The sequence below is a fragment of the Chrysemys picta genome, chromosome 20 (genome assembly GCF_011386835.1).
Source record: "Chrysemys picta bellii isolate R12L10 chromosome 20, ASM1138683v2, whole genome shotgun sequence".
NCBI lineage: Eukaryota > Metazoa > Chordata > Testudines > Emydidae > Chrysemys > Chrysemys picta.
In genome coordinates this window covers 11967517-11983559 of record NC_088810.1, presented here as the reverse complement: position 1 = coordinate 11983559, position 16043 = coordinate 11967517, and the positions used below count along the sequence as shown (strand labels likewise).

Below are 16043 nucleotides of genomic sequence, written 5' to 3'. Positions count from 1 at the left end.
CAGCCCCAGGCAACAGGTGCGCCCTAACAGTGCTAGAAAACAAGCACACCTCACAGCTCCAAACCCCTGTTATGCTCTGACATACAACTCCAAACTGCTGCCTGCCATGCACAGCCCTGGGCAACAGGCGCCCGTACCCGCCACGCACAGCCCTGGGCAACAGGCGCATTCTGCTGTATAATCTTAAACAGGTGCACCCTGACACATCCTCTCTGCTACGCACTACCTGCCCCCACTGCCAAACAACCCCAGCCAGGTTCATCCTGACCACCACTCCTGTCCCCCAACAGATACAGATCAACCACCGCACACAATTCCTACCATGCACCCCTGTGACTTATCACCACTGCTCCCTGCCCTTCTCCCAGGCAGCACCCCTGGGTGAAATCCAATCCCACCCCACCCCCAGCAGTGTCCCTCAAAAACAACCACAGGGAGGCACCAGTCCAGCAGGTGAGTGGAGTTTATTGGCCGAGCTCCCGGCTTCATACAGCACCAGCCATAGATAAGAAAAGACCCTGCAAAACGGGGGGGGGGGGGGGGGGGGGAGAGGGGCAGGAGCAAATCCCAGATCTCTGCTCCCCTGGGCCTGGAAAGGGGGAGCCCCTGAAATTCTGCTGTCCCAAGGGGCTGGGGGAGTGTGATGCCCACAGGGGTGGGGGTGTCCCTAATGGGGACAGGGGGACCCCCTGACTCCTATGGGGGGGTAGAGGCGGATCCTTGCGCCCCCCCCCCTATTTCCCAGTGACGGCGGGGCTCTGCTGGTGGGTGATGGGGACGGTGCGCTCCTGGGCCTTGCCCTCGGGTTTGGTGGGCGCTGTGATGGAGAGGATGCCGTCGGGTGAGAGGGACGAAGTGATGGTGGCGGGGTCCACACCCCGGGGTAGCCCATAGCGCCGGTGGAACTCGCGGGAGATGTAGCCGTGCTCGTCCTGGGGGCAAGAGAGAAGGCATTAGTGTGGGGGGGAGGAGGAGAGCTGGGGGGGACACCCTGGGCTGGGGGGGGGCCATACCGGACGCTCCTCATGTTTGGCGTGCACCTCCACGTAGTCACCCACCACCTTCACGCTCAGCTCCTCAGGCGAGAAATGCTTCACATCCAGCAGCACCGAGAACCGGTCCTTGTCTAGCGTCATCTGCAGGGGCAGACCAGCGGGTGAGGGCACTGCCAGGACTAAACTCACTGGGGCTGGGCACTGTCAGAGGGAAGCTCACAGGCCAGGGCTGGGCACTGACCAGGGGCAACTTGCAGCGCTGTGGGTTGGGACTGCACACTACTGGAGGGAAGCTTGCAAGTCCTGGGCTGGGCACTGCCGGAGGAAAGCTCTCAGCACCTAGGGCTGGATACTGCAGCGGGGGTGGGTGGGGAGGGAGCTCGGTAGGGGCTGGGGCTGAGCACTGTCGGGGAAGCTCACAGAGCTGGGGAGGGGGAGATGCTCCCAGGGCTGGGCACTGCTGGAGGGAAGCTTTCAGCGCCTGGGGATGGACACTGCAGGGGGGTAGCTCAGGGGGGGCTGGGCACTGCAGGGGCTGGCCAGCTCGCAGCCCGGGGGAGGGGGAAGACACTCACAGGGCTGGGGGGCAGAGCTGGGCACTGCCGAAGGGAAGCTTGCAGTGCCTAGGGCTGGGCACTGTCAGGGGGAAGCTCACAGTGCTGGGGCCAGGCATGGGCACTACTGGGGGAAGCTTGCAGTGCTGGAGTTCCACCCCTCCAGCTGAGCGCTGGCCCTGCAGATGCTGGTGCGGTGAGGGATGCAGAGCTTGGGGGAGGATGGAATAACAGGGTCCAGAATTGGGGGGGAGAGATAGCTGCTCCCCCTCCACACCCCTGGCCGGCAGCCCGAGCAGCTGGCAGCAGGTGCCGCACGGCACAGGAATGTTACCATAATAGGGCAGCCTCTGCTTCTGCCCTGTCACCCCTCTCCTGCTCGCTGGGGCTCCAAGGGGTGGGAGGCACCTGCACCCCAATATGCCTGTGTACAGCAGCACCCCCCACAGTCCCCCTGCTCCCACCACAGCCCTGGGGGAGCTCGTACCCCTGACTGGGGTGAGGCTCTGGTATTTGGGGTATGGGCCTGGCAGAGCAGAATTTGGGGGTGCAGAGTGGATGCAGGCCATGCATGGATCTGGGGGTACAGTGAGCACATGAAACACCTGGATTTGGGGTTGCAGAGAGCAGAGGCTAGCCCTGGATTTAGGGGTGCGGGGGGGGGACAGAAGGGGTGTGGATTATAGGATGCAGCAAGGGGACATGGCCAGAATTGGGGGTGCAGGGTGGAAGCTATAATGGAGTTAGGGGTGCAGAGAGAGTGGGGGACATTCATGGGTGGGTGAGGGCCCATGTGGCTCCGGGGGGCCAGCAGCGGGTGGGGTTGGTGCGGCTGCACAGGAAGGGTGGAGACCACGCACAGAGGTGAGGCCAGGGGGTGAGGCAAGGGGGATCAGGATGTGGTGATGCAGAGATTTTGGGGGCAGTCAGGGGTGCAGAGATTGGGGGGGTATAGGGATTGGGGAGAGTGAGGGTAAGGGGCAGGAGTATTGGGGTGCAGTGAGGGTGGGGCAAGGATTGGGGGAAGGGATTGGTGCAGCAAGGGAGTGTGGAGATTCAGTGGGCAGTGAGGGGGTGCAGGAATTTGGGGGGAGCGAGGGTGAAGCAGGTTTTTGGGGTGCAGCAAGGGAGTGCAGGGCTTTGGGTGGGGGGTGCAGGGATTTGGGGTGCAGCGAGGGATGCAGGGATTGGGGCAGTGGAGGTGCAGTGAGGGAATGCAGTGATTTGGGGCAGTGGGGGGTGCAGGAGTTTGGGGGTGCAGGGAGCGGGGGCAGCAAGGGGAGCAGGGATAGGGGGCAATGAGGGGCGCTTGCCCCACCCCTGACCCACCTCGGAGAGGCCGGTGTCGGGCAGAGCCACGCCAGGGGGGCGGGCATAGAGGGGGCCGAGGCCGGCGGCAGGGCAGAGGGCCGCCAGGTCGCTCTCCAGCAGCCCCTCACCGAAGCGCTGGTCGAAGAGGCGGTTGGCGAGGAAGGGGCCGAAGCCGGGGCCCAGGGGCCGGCGCAGCCACGGGTGCTGGATGGTGACGTCCATGGCAGCTGGGTCGGGGCGTCCGTCTGCACTCGCCCTGCGTCAGGGCCTTATATCCCACGGGCGTGGAAGGCGCTAGAAGCCTGGGCGAGGAGGGATGGTTGGGCATCGAGCCAAGGGGAGGGCCGGGCTGCCTGCCAGGCCTGCGGGGCCAGGCAGGACCAGCACAGACAGACAGACAGACCTGCACTGATGCGGACAGACACACAGGGTGGGCAACGCCCCCCCATCCCCAGCCGCCTGTCACCAGAGACAGGCTGAGTCTGGGGGAGGTCGCAGGCCTGGGGGAGGAGTGGGGAGTCCCTCCTGGCCAGGGGTCTGGGAAGCTGTGAGCGCAGACAGACAGCTCTGCCCCTTCAGCTGGGGGAATGGACAGACAGACATCCCCATGGTTCAGCCCCTCCAGCAGGGACAGACAGACAGACACGCCCCTCCCGCCCCCCCAGAGCTCAGCCCCTCCAGCTGGGGGACGGACACCCCCCCCCGTGTATGTGTGTCTGTCCGAGCCCTATTCTGTGCACCCCCACCCCCATGAGAGCCCCTCGGGGAGGCTGGCTGCCAGACACAACAGACTGTGCCCCTCACCCCCGGCCCCCACCCCACCAGGACCCGGCTCCGCTCCCCCTCCTCCCAGCTTTGTGAGCACCCACCCCACACGTTTGTGGGCCACTGCCCAGGGAGAGCGCTGCATGCGGTGTGTGCTGGGGAGGGGCAGGGGAATGGGCTGGGGTGGGTATCCAGCACCTGCACCCTGTCCCAGTCCCAGGCACATGGGCACATTTGTTTCCCAACCTCCCCCAATCCCATTTGGGGAGCTGCGCCCCAGACACAGAGCCTGGCTGGGCACAGGAGGGGCTTGGGCATGGAATAAAGGAGCATTGTCCAGGAGATTGCGTTACCAGGGTCCTGCCTGGCTAGATGCTGCTGCAGGGAAGCTCACAGTGCCCAGGTCCTGTTGGGACGGACACTGCTGCAGGGAAGCTCACAGCAGCAGTGTCCCTAGCTGGCTTGAATAAGCAAAAACATTGTGTGTAGTGCTTAGAGGATTGGGGGGGGAGGGAGGGGGGGTTGGGAGCCAGGACTCCTAGGTCCTTTCCCCAGCTCTGAGAGGGCAGTGGGGGCTGGGGGGTTAAAACAAGGGGTCTCTTTAAGGCTCTCTGTCCTAGGAACCACCCAGCAAGATTCTGTGCCCAAAGCCTGAGGCCAAATGTGCTCATGTTACTATATCAGGGATTAGCCCATGTGTCAGGCATCCGCCAAGGGACTGTGGCTAAAGTGCATGCCGCACATGGGGGGCTGGAGGGACTGGCTGGCTCAAGGGGATGGGGAATGGGGCACGGGACCTTTTCCTTCTAGGGGATGCCAGCTCAATCCAGCCCCGCGGCATGGAATGGGGCCTTTCCCCTCTAGGGGGCGCCAGCTCTGGTCCGTGCCCAGCTGGTAGTCTCTGTGTAACTGAGTGTTGTGGGTGTGAGCATGGGCACACTGCGACGAATCCCGCACACTGCCCGATGTCCCTGGCATGACACCTGCCAAAGATACGAACCCAGCTACAGAGCCACAGCTGGACACGCATGCCACCTGGCTCGCAGCCCCAGACACGGCTAGAGAATCCCAAACACCGTCCCAGCTGCAGCCTGAGCCCCACAACAGCTGCAAACACAGACACAAACACATGCATAGCTGCAAACACAGACACAGCCAGACACACAACCATACCCACAGCCAGACACACACAGAGCTAGCCACAAACACGAGATAGAACTGCCACAGCCCACAGATGCAGCCAGACACCCCCACCCAGAAATGCACAGCCACAAACACATGCACAGCCACAAACACACACAGCTGCAAACACAAGACACAGAACAGCCACAGCCCATGCCCCACAACAGACGCAGACACATCCAGACACACACAGCCACAAAGACAGTGAGACACAGTACAGCCACAGCCGGAGCCCTGAAACAGCTGCAAACCCAGACAGCCAGATACACACACAGCCCAGCCACACGCAAGGAGTCACCGCAGAACTGAAAACACCAGCCACAGCTACCCCCCAGCCCAGCCTCCGGATCCCCACAGGCCTGGGTGGTTTTGTCTCCCCCTGGGCCACTGCAGCCAGCCCCCCATAGCAGCGCAATAACCACCAAAAAGCTCCATCCTACTGCCTCGCTCCCTGGTTGTGGGCACAGGGGGTGTCAGTGGCTGACACACAAAGGCCCTTCAGTGATAGGCTGATCCTACAAGCAGGGAGAGAGTGCAGGCAGGGCACGGGAGACGAGAGCCAGAGAGAGAACCCAGGCGTCCTGGCTCCCAACCCCCGCTGCTCTAACCCACCAGACCCCACTCCCCTCCCAGAGCCAGAGAGAGAACCCAGGCGTCCTAGCTCCCAGCCCCCCCTGCTCTAACCCACCAGACCCCACTCCCCTCCCGGAGCCAGAGAGAGAACCCAGGCGTCCTGGCTTCCAGCCCCTGCTGCTCTAACCCACCAGACCCCACTCCCCTCCCAGAGCCAGATAGAGAACCCAGGTGTCCTAGCTCCCAGCCCCCGCTGCTCTAACCCACCAGACCCCACTCCCCTCCCAGAGCCAGAGAGAGAACCCAAGCGTCCTGGCTCCCCCTTTCTAGCATTACATTCTGGCAAGGAAAGGGTGTTTATCTCCCTGATGCAAAACAGCTGAACTAACTCAGCTCAAACCTGGACCATAAAAATTGACCTGGGGGCTGGGAAGTTTCACTTACAAAATCAGTGTTGCAATGTTTGTCTCACGGGGTTTAACACCTACAGAACAAGGGCCTGGTGCTCAGATGCAGACACCTGTAGGTGGGGTGGGAGGGGAACAGCTGTACATAATGCCACATGGGGATGGCTCACCAGGCGATGCAGCCACCTCTGGGCCAGGGCAGCTGGGGAACAGCTACATAGCAACACTGCACAGGGACAGCTCAATGGGTGCTGAGATGGAGCTACCTCTGGGCTGGGGCAGTTGGGGAACAGCCGCACATAATACTGCATGGGGACAGCTCACCCAGCGCTGAGCCACCGCCCGCTGTAGGCAGAGCAGCTGGGACTCAGCCGTGCTGGCTGTGTAGGGCAGAGAACTCTGGCCCAAGGAGCAGTGAGACCCACGGCAGGATGTTACACTGCTTTCCCACTTTGATGTGCCAGGGCTGGGCCGATTGTCTCACCTGTTCTGAACGCAGGAGCTGGTGGGGCCCTGTAATTAGTGCCGGCCTGATGCCCGGGACTTGTCTGAGCAGCCAGGCCTGGGGAGCAGGCTCGGTCCTGGTGCCTCCCGCCCCAGAGACACCCCACCTGCTGCGTCCCCTGGGGCCAGGGCTTGGTCTCTAGACTAGGCCCCTCTGGGTGCTAGCCCCAGCTCTGGGAGGGGAGTGGGGTCTAATGGTTAGAGTGGGGGAGGCTGCAAGCCAGGACTCCTGGGTTCTATCCCTGGCTCAGGGGGTAGGGGCTAGTGGTTAGAGCAGGGGGGTTGGGAGCCAGGATTCCTGCGTTCTATCACTACTGAGTGACCCTGCAAGGGTCCTGTTGCCAGGCTGTACTTGAACTCTCCAGTACAGGGAGTACCGGGGGCCTTAGCCTGGGCCTGTGCAGCCCTGTGTCTGGGAGCTGGGCGAGGCCCCTGGAAGGGGCTTTGGGGACGTCAGCAGGTAAACTGGGGCCCGTGACTCAGCGCTGGCTGCAGGCCATGTCAGCCTGGCTGCTGCCTGGCATAGTGGCTGCGGAATGCGCTCGCTGCAGACTGGGGTGACCCGCAGCAGACAGGGCGCAGCAGGGAGTGGCCTAGCTCACAGCCCACTCCCTGGAGTGTGTGTGTGGGGGGTCTTTTCTGGGCTGGGGGTGGAGAAGGGGGAATATCCTGAGCCCCCATGTGGCTGGCTGGTTCCAAGCAGGGAGCTGAGGCTGAGCCAAGGCTGGGCTCCCAGCTGGGCACTCCCAGCGCCCAAAATAGATGAGTGGAAATTGACGACTGCCACTGGATCCATGCATGTGTGCTGGGCACGTGTGTGTGCATCAGCCAGAGGGTGTGTGTGTTTGCATGGAGATGTGTGCATATTGATGGGTGTGCGTGTGTATTGTGTGTGTAATGTCTGTGTGTATGGGGGGGAAAGTGCTATCGGGGAACGTGTGGGTGGGTTGTTGCCATGCACACGTGTGCATTGTGGGGGGAGAAATCTGTGTGTGCACTGGGGGAGGGAGGGTGTCTGCTTATGCATCTGTCTTTTGGGGCACACACCTGGGCGTATGCTTGTGAGTGCGTGTGTGTGTCTGTGTCCTCTGGCTCCTGGCGCTAGAGGCCCCCCTGGGCTCTGACCCAGGACGTCAGTGCAGCTGGGTCTGTGGGCTGAGGCTCAGCCAGGGTGCCCGGGTGCAGGGCTGGCAGGGTGGGGACACTAAGCAAGGCTGGGCCTAGCTAGCAGAGGGAGGGGAAGTTAGGAGGGTGACGAAGTGGGGATTTTCCCTTGTTATGTTGTGAGAGTCTTACTGTTCTGCATGAATGCTGTGTGCGCCTCAGTTTCCCTGTGTATTGCACCAGTGTCTAGGTGGTGGGAATAAGGGTGTGTGACTTTTGTGGGGGCTGTACTAGCTGCCTGCATGAATGCTATGGCTGCCCCCTTTGTAACCTGAGACCCAGGAGGGGGATACGACTAGGTGACTCTTGGCCCGGGAAGCGAGACAAAGGCTGGAGGAGGAGCAATGGGCAGGGCAGGGGCCAGGCAGCTGGAAGTCAGTCTCATCTGGGTTGGCTTGGGGCACAGGGGGAGGACCAGAGCCCTGACTCTGGGCTCCCCCCCCCCCCAAGATGGACTTGGCTGAAAGTCACGGATTTCTGTGCTAACAAGTTCTGTTCTATGCTCTGTTCCCATCGACTAATAAACCTTCTGTGTCACACGCTGGCTGAGAGTCATGTCTGACTGTGAAGTTGGGGTGCAGGACACTCTGGCTTCCCCAGGAGCCCCGCCCAGGCGGACTCATTGTGGGAAGCGCATGGTGTGGAAGGGGATGCTGAATGCTCCGAGGTCAGACCCAGGAAGGTGGAAGCTGTGTAAGCTTCTTGCCCTGGAGACAGTCTGCTCCGAGAGAGGAGGCTCCCCCAGAGTCCTGACTGGCTTCGTAGGGAGTAGTTCCAGAGCATCGCCCGGTGACTCTGTGACAGGCAGTTCTTCAGGTGCCAGGGCTCATGGAAAATGCTGCCCCCAGTAACCATTCCCCCCCCTTTTGGTCCCCAGAGGCTGGGGGTTGGGGCCATGGCTCTGATCCAGGCCAGGTTCCTGGGGGGTGGAGGGATGGTACCCTGAGCCACATGGGAGGGGGGTGGACTTCAGGGCCCTGTCCCCAGGGGCACTCACCAGCCACCTGACACAGCTGCCCTCTCCTGTGCTGTGGCCTAGTGGGTGCGTGGGAGGAGGCCTGGCCTGGGCGGGCGCTAAGCCTGGGGGGCCATGCAGGCCCTGGCTTGCTGGGCACAGAGGGGAGGGGTTCCTCTGCCCACATGGTGGCTGCCTCCCACTGCATGGCAGGATCCGCAGCCTGCAGTGCAGGGAGCCTTGGGCAGCCTGGAACAGGCGGGGAAGGGGTGGGTGGAGCAATATGGGGCAGGGAGTGGGTGCCAGCTCAGCCCACATCGAGGACCTCCTCCCCCCAATTGCGCTGGGCTGGTGGGGGACTGGTGAGGAGGAAGAATCCAGCAGAGGTGGGGACAGGGCAGGAGGCTGAGCTAGAGGGATAGAAGGGAGCAGGGATTTGGGTACAGTCCTGAGCGTGGGAGGGGTCATACTGCTCCGACAGTCCAAAATGAGGGTTGAGCTCCCCACTCCCAACAGGGTAGTGGGGGCAGGGGTAGCCAGGGACACAAACAGACTAGGAAACTTCACTGGGTATGGTGTGGGAAGTGGGGGGGCTGGGAGCCAGGATTCCTGGGTTCTGTCCTCCGGTCTGGGAGGGGAGTGGGGCTAATGGTTAGAGTGAGGTGGGGGGCAGTAAGGTGGGAAGAAATCTCCATTCTGACTGGCCATAATGACAATCTCTCCCTCCGCCCACAACTCTCTGCCCCAGGTTCTAGGGGAAGCAGCAGCTGTCCCAGGAGGAGAGGGGTAGTGAAGCCGGTGACTGGAGTGGACCAGAGACCCTGCCCCAAGGACGGAGCAACGGCGTCCGAAGTATGTCCTGAAACACGCATCGGGGGGGGGGGGGGGGGCTCAGCAGGGGGCACTGGAGTGCAGGGAGCAGGGCAGGGGCTCAGTAGCGGTTGCTGTGCTGTGGGGAGCAGGCGGGGGGCTCAGTAGGGGGTGCTGTGCTGCAGGGAGTAGGACAGGGGTCAGCAGGGGGCGCTGTGCTGCGGAGAGCATGGCAGGAGGGCTCAGTAGGGGTTGCTGTGCTGCAGGGAGCAGGGTGGGGGCCCAACAGGGGGCAATGGGCTGCAGGGGGTGGGGGCTCAGCAGGGGGCGCTGTGCTGCATGGAGCGGTATGGGGAGTTTTGTGTCAGCCATGGCAGCAACTCCCTGGCGCCCCCTACAGCATTTCTAGGCCAGTACAGCCTTTCTCAGCCTGCTTTGTGCCCAGTCGAACAAGCCACATGAGATGGACTCTCTGCGCCTGGGCTCAGCCCCTCGCTGTACCGGGTCTAGTGTGAACCCCCATGTCCGGAATGTGGGGAAACAGCACAGAGCTGGACCCCTCCAGCTGGGCTCTGAGCTGCCCCTTGGCCAGCGGCGCGAACCCGTCTCTACCACTGCTGGAAGTGCCGCGCCTGATGCGCGCTGGCTGTTGGCACGGTGCCCGTTCCCTCTGACTGACAAGCCCCCGTCTATCCTACCAGAGGCCCTACGCCACACCTTTGCTTTTTCACGCTGTCACATCCCCTGTCTGTCCCTCCCATGGGCAAGGTCATCCAGGGCTCCCGGTTGCCCAATTCCCCCCCCACCCCGCATCAGCAGGTTTCACCCGCCCATGCTGGGTCAAGCTCATTAATGAAGAAATTAAATAAATGAGGCTCCAGCCAGAGCCATGGGGCATGACACCCCGCCCTTCTCAGCGTCAGGGCAACACCCCTGGTTGCCAACCTGCCACGCTTCCCTCGGGCAACTCGGTGTCTTTCACACAGCAGCTGGCAAGAGACCCCTGCCCCTCTAGAGTTACTAGCTCCGCGGAGCAGGGTGAGGGGCTCAGCAGGGGGCAGTGCTGCGCTCCCTAACCCAGAGCAGCACTGCCCCCTGCTTCCCCGGGGGCAGAACCGGGCTTGTCTGACTCGACTGGAGACAAGAGCGACGTTGCGTTTTACAGCATTTGCAGCGATGGGCACGGTCCCGGCTGTGCACAATTACAGCACTCAGCATCGTCTTTGCAAGGTGTATCCAGTGACGCTTTGAGCGTGGCAGGTAACTGTGGGGGTGGGGTGGATCAGACAACAGCCTGCAGAGTCAGCCAATAGTCAGTGACAGGCACTGTTGAGATTGGAAAGGCTAAAGCTGGTTAAAGCGTTAAACACAAACTGGTCTCATCCCCTGTCTAAAGAGACACGTAAGGAGCCTTCAGCTGCGGCACTGGTCCCAGGCTGTGGTCTGCTGGCGCTGCCAGGCAAGGGAGATCTTGACAGGTGGGCTCATGTGCATCCCGCACAAGTGATGTGTACCGATAAAACCCGGCTCCTTGCAAGCCCAGGTGCAGAGTCCTTCTCCCTCCGGCCCAATAGCTCCGTAACCAACACGGAGCAGGAAGGACTCGGGCCAGAATATTAGGGGTTCCCCTGGGAGGGGAAAGACAGGGGCCAAGCCCTGCTCCAAATCAGGCTAAGCAGTCACACCCCCAGCCCCTCTTTGCGGGGTTAGGTATTCTCTGGGTCTGGCTCAGGCCCACCTGGCCCCGACAGCCAGGGAACACCTGGTTTGTGAATCCCAGAGCTCCTCTCTATGGCATCAGGACTCGGGCAGGGATTGTGAGGATCTTGGGGGCCCCTGCGTGCAGGACTTGGGTGCCGAAGCCCCTTCATGGATCCAGCTGCCCAGGGGGTTTTGCTGAGGAAAACTGCTGGCTGCCACAGCCAGGAAATCCTGGGCCCTACTTGTTGTTAGAGGGATTCAGTCACCAGCCTGCCTGGGAATCACAGAGATGCGGGGCTGGGAGGGACCTCAGAGAGCAGCTAGTCCAGCCCCTGTGCTGAGGTGGGACTAAGTAACCCTAGAGCAGCCCTGACAGAGGTTTGTCCAGCCTGGGCTTAGAAACCTCCAGTGGCAGGGATCCCACAACCTCCCTTGGACGCCGAGTCCAGACTGAACTCCTCTGGGAGCTAGCAAGTGGTTCCTGATATCTCCCCGGCTGCAGGTTAAGCCCATTGCTGCTTGTCCTGCCTCCGGGCATGGAGAACAACTATCCCCGGCCTCTCTACGGCAGCCCTGCACGTGGCTGAAGACTGTTCTCAGGTCCCCGCTCAGTTGTCTTTTCTCAAGACTAAACATGCCCAGGTGTTTCTTTTCGTCCCAGGTCAGGTTTTCTAACCCTTGGATCAGTTTTGCTGCTGCTGTCTGGACTCACTGCAATGTGTCCCCATCTTTCCCAAAGTGCCACACCCAGAACTGGACCTAGGACTCCTGCCAAGGCCTCACCAGGGCCAAGCAGAGTGGGACAGCGACCTCCCGTGTCTCACATCCAACACACCCATTAACACAGCCCAGAACGAGCTGGACCTGCTTCGCAGCTGCATCCCACTGCTACCCCCCTTCCACTAGTGATGTGCTCCCCCTGCAGCCAGTTCCACAGTACGACCCCCTCGCCAGTTACTGCCTGGTTGGGAGTTGTGATTTCTCCTTCCTAAGTGAAGTACTTTGCACTTTATTCGCCAAGCTGTGCGTGGTGGGCTGGAGTCTCCCATAATGACATCATCCACAGATCCACAGACGTATTTCTAATATTAGAGATCTCAATCCACATAAATATTTGACCTGGGGGGGGGGGTCTATAGCAGACCCCTGACACTACCCTGCTAGACTATCTCTTGCGATCCTTCCCCAATGCGATCTCTGACCCACACTGCCTCTGTTTTATCCACAGTGCCACTTCTGACTCCTCTACGGCCTCCACATCACTGCTGTAAAACTACGCTTGGCAGGGTTCGATTATTATCGGTAAATGGGGGTGTAACTGCAGACACACCAACCTAAAATATTTCCATCCACAATAATCACAATTTACAGGCAGACTAGCCCCTGAATAGTGAAAACAGGTACAATTTGGAAATTTAAATTGATGAACATAAAGAGAATGGTGAAACCCCTAAGCTCATGCAACTGGGAAAATGTAAATCAAAAATCTAAATTAAAAAAAGCTTAAAAAGAAACTGATCATATCCATCAGAATCAGAAAAGAAAAATAAAATCCTGCCAAGTGCAGGTACAACGCTACCCCCCAACTCTTACCTTTCCTTCCATCACTTCTGAACACCATGTACCCTTCAACCCCTGCTCCGCCACGAGGCCTAGGCCCCGGGTTCTGCTGGTCCTAAGCAGGCCGGCAGAATCCGCTTTGATTTTTGATCATTTTGGCAGATAATATTAGGGTTTAGTTTTAAGCATTTTATTAATTTTTATCAACTTAAATTTTCACAGTGGCACAAAATTATGGGGTTTAAGCCTCCCCACCCATTTCTATTGTTTTAAATAGTCACCGTTGTTGGAAATTGGGAGGATGTCACACAATGGGAAGTTCAGTCTATTGTTTAATGAGAGCGCCAGCAAGATGCAAAAGGCTAAAGCTTTAACCCCATTCCAACACCCCAGGGAACATCCCCGGCCAAAACACACCTGTACATTGCCTGAGCTCCACTTGAGCCACTTCTCAGGCTGCATTTTCATTTCACTGCCGAGCTGTAGCAGGCAATTGTCAAGGATGGAGACACTCAGCTGCCGGCCGCAGTGAAATCCACATTTACCACTGACAGTCTAACCCCTGCCAGTCTATAACCAGCATCACGGCCTGCCCCAGTTCTCCCAGCTCCCTTCTGGGGCCCAGGCTCTAGCGTGGCATTAATGTGCCAACATCTCAGTTGTTTCTTCCCACCCGCCCGCCGTTTCCTGGCCACATCCTACCCTTGCTCTCTCGCCCTGCCCCATGCCCAGGGCTCCAAAGTACCATAAATAATAATTTTCCTCTTATTAAAGCCAGGCGTGGAGATGACAGGAGCATCTGCTGCCTCCTCTCCTAACTTACAGCCCTGCTCTTCATAAGAGGCTTGATGGTGGAGGGATCCCTCATTATCGTGAGCAAGCCGAGGGCTCCTTCCTGCCCTCTGCAGTTATAATTGTACAGCGTGCACTCAACTGCCTTTGGAATGTCACTGTGTGGCTGCTCCCCAGCTGCCCTACCCCAGTGGTGGCTGCATTTCAGCACGGGGTGAGCCATCCCCATGCAGCGTTACGTGTGGTTGTTCCCCAGCTGCCCCACCCGAGAGGTGGCTGCATCTTAGGGCTGGGCGAGCCATCCCTATGTGATGTTATGTGTGGCTGTTCCCCAGCTACCCTGCAGATGTGGCTGCATCTCAGTACTGAGGGAGCTGTCCCCATGTGGCGTTATGTGTGATTGTTCCACAGCTACCCTTCCCCAGAGGTGGCTGTGTCCCAGCACTCCCTGCCCCATTCCACCACACAGCTGTGCAGCCATGGCTCTGGCTCTCACCCAGGCGAAGTTACATGCCGCCTCTCTGGTCTCTACCCCCGCAGGGAATGTGCATGTCCCCCCAGGAAAGGCAGGAGCCAAGACTATTGTGGTGGGGACACCCCCTTTCCTCACATGCTGCCCTTCCCCACTTCAGGTGGCTTGAATCACTGAAGTGTCCTTGCCTGTCTCTGCTGCCTCTCTGGGCCCTACACACCTCTCCCCCAGGAACTCACACCCCAGCCGGTGCTCTCACACACAGCCGCAGAGCCAGTGGGACAGGGTGAAACGGGCCTCAGCTTTATTGATTCTCCTGGAGCAGGGGGTGCAGCCCAACTGGGATCACGGGGCAGAACCGGGCATGTGGAGGACTGGCAACCCCGGCCAGGAACAGCAGCTCTGGCAGGAACGTGACCCCCGCTGGTCCCAGCTGGAGGGCGCCCCCTGGATGCCCTCTGAGCGGGGTGCCATCAGGGGATGCCTAGCGGAATGGTGAAGGACAGGTAGTCGCCCAGCTCGCCCCAGCGGGCCCGGTGTGTCTGGAAGATGGTGACCCATGTGGTCAGCACGACCACCCAGAACAGCAGCCCCACGGCCGAACGCTGGACATCTGAAAGAGACGGGGAGCTGAGTGCGGTGCCCGTCACATGGCCCCTCCCTGCTGCCCCCAGGGCCCTGTCCCCTGCCCCAATGGCCCCTCCCTCCTGCCGCCCAGGACCCTGTCCCCTGCCCCAATGGCCCCCCCGGGCCCTGCCCCAGGGGCCCCTCCCTCCTGCCCCCTAGCTCAGCTCCCAATACCCTCTCCCAGTCCTCTGGGCACTGTCCTCCATACCTTAGGCCCTGCCCGATAGGTGCATTGGGGGTGCAGCTCTCTTGCCCCCATGGTCTACACCCAATACTCCCTTCTGCCCCCCCCCCACCGGGAACCACCTGCCATGCTCCTGGCCCCTGCCCCCAAGCTCAGTCCCGATCACCCCTTCCCTGCCCCCAATGCCCTTGGCACTGCTCCCAGCACAGAGCCATACCCAGCACTGTGCCCAGCGCCCCCCCCCCCCTTCAGCAGACTCTGCCCACTCACAACTCTTGATCTGCGGCTGCTCGGTGTAGGCGGGCGCCAGGAAGGCCTCGCGGCAGAACCACAGCACATTGACCAGCCAGAGGAAGGGCAGAAGGGCAAAGCCGCCTGGGGAGAGGGCAGCAGAGGGGGGTCAGACCCCCACCCCATACAGCTGTGGCAGGCTGCCAGCCAGGGCACTGCCACCAGGAGCTCACAGTACTCCAGGCACCAGCATAGGGGTCACAAGGCAGGCAGCCCCGAGGCTGGCAGAAAAACATGGCCCGCTGGGTGGCTGCCATCTACACCCGCTGCTCCCCAAGCCTACAAACCCTAGTCCAGCACCCGGGCACCTGCCACTCCCCCTCTCCTCCCCACCCTCCCTGCCCGGTGCCACCTCCTGCCCCCCACATCCCAGCACTCGGGCAACTGCACTTCCCCTCTCCTCCCCACCCTCCCTGCCCGGTGCCCTCTCCTCTCCTTCCCCTACAGCCTGGCGCCGGGGCCCCCGGACTCACCCAGGTAGTATTTCCGGCACAGGTTGAGCTTCTCCTCGTTGGGGACCCGCTCCAGATTCATGGCGGCCCCGGCCGCACGGGCAGCTGCGGGGAGGAGCAATGGGGTCAGCCTAGGGGCCCACACACCCCTCACCCTCCTGTGAAGCCCCCCGCACTGGGGACGGGGGGACCTGGCTGCCCCCACCGAGACACTTACCTAACTTCCGGAGCCCCGCTCAGCGCATGCGCCTGCCTCGCTGCATGCCGGGAGTTGTAGTCCCGGGATCGGCTCCGGCCGCGGTACACGTTGGGGGACATATTCCTCCTTCAGAATACAATAGGGCGGGCGGCCATCCTGCCGCGGTGCATGCTGGGAGCTGTAGTCCCGTTCTCTCGTGGGACTGGGCGGGGCTCGCTCCCCGCTGTCCCCCCTGGGCTCTTCAATCCCCTGGAGCGCGAGGCTCAGGAAGGTGCCAGGCGGGGATCCCGGGCAGGACCGGTTTTCGCCTACTGGGGTGGGGACTTCAACTCCCAGCATGCCCCGGGGCGGGGGTCAGGGCTGGACCGGTTTTCGCCTACTGGGGTGGGGACTCCAACTCCCAGCATGCCCCGGGGCGGGGGTCAGGGCTGGCAAGGGTGGGCTCCTGGGTTCCTTTCCCATCTTTTTTTTTTTTGATGGGGGGGTTAGTGGGTAGAGCAGGGCGGGCCTGGAAGCCTGGAGTCCTCGGTTCTATCCCCAGCTTG

The 16043-nt window shown here is 61.0% G+C and overlaps 2 protein-coding genes across 4 annotated transcripts; both read right to left on the bottom strand.

The window, feature by feature from the left end:
* Nucleotides 1–445: 445 nt before the first annotated feature.
* Nucleotides 446–5836, bottom strand: HSPB6 (heat shock protein family B (small) member 6). 2 transcript variants are annotated; one of them, XM_005311535.5, is made up of 3 exons: nt 2879–5836; nt 1014–1136; nt 446–932 (listed from the first exon to the last, which is right to left on the bottom strand). In XM_005311535.5, the coding sequence occupies exons 1-3, from the start codon at nt 3080–3082 to the stop codon at nt 735–737; spliced, it is 525 nt and encodes a 174-aa protein (XP_005311592.1). In that variant the 5' UTR covers nt 3083–5836; the 3' UTR covers nt 446–734. The 2 variants fall into 2 exon arrangements, with proteins under 2 accessions (XP_005311592.1, XP_023967866.1); XM_024112098.3 differs by having other exon boundaries at nt 2989–3144.
* Nucleotides 5837–14025: 8189 nt separating this feature from the next.
* Nucleotides 14026–15654, bottom strand: PSENEN (presenilin enhancer, gamma-secretase subunit). Of its 2 annotated transcripts, XM_005311537.4 has the most exons (4): nt 15517–15654; nt 15321–15404; nt 14827–14931; nt 14026–14358 (listed from the first exon to the last, which is right to left on the bottom strand). In XM_005311537.4, the coding sequence occupies exons 2-4, from the start codon at nt 15379–15381 to the stop codon at nt 14219–14221; spliced, it is 306 nt and encodes a 101-aa protein (XP_005311594.1). In that variant the 5' UTR covers nt 15382–15404; nt 15517–15654; the 3' UTR covers nt 14026–14218. The 2 variants fall into 2 exon arrangements, with proteins under 2 accessions (XP_005311594.1, XP_005311593.1); XM_005311536.5 differs by lacking the exon at nt 15517–15654 and having other exon boundaries at nt 15321–15510.
* Between the last annotated feature and the right edge of the window lie 389 nt (nt 15655–16043).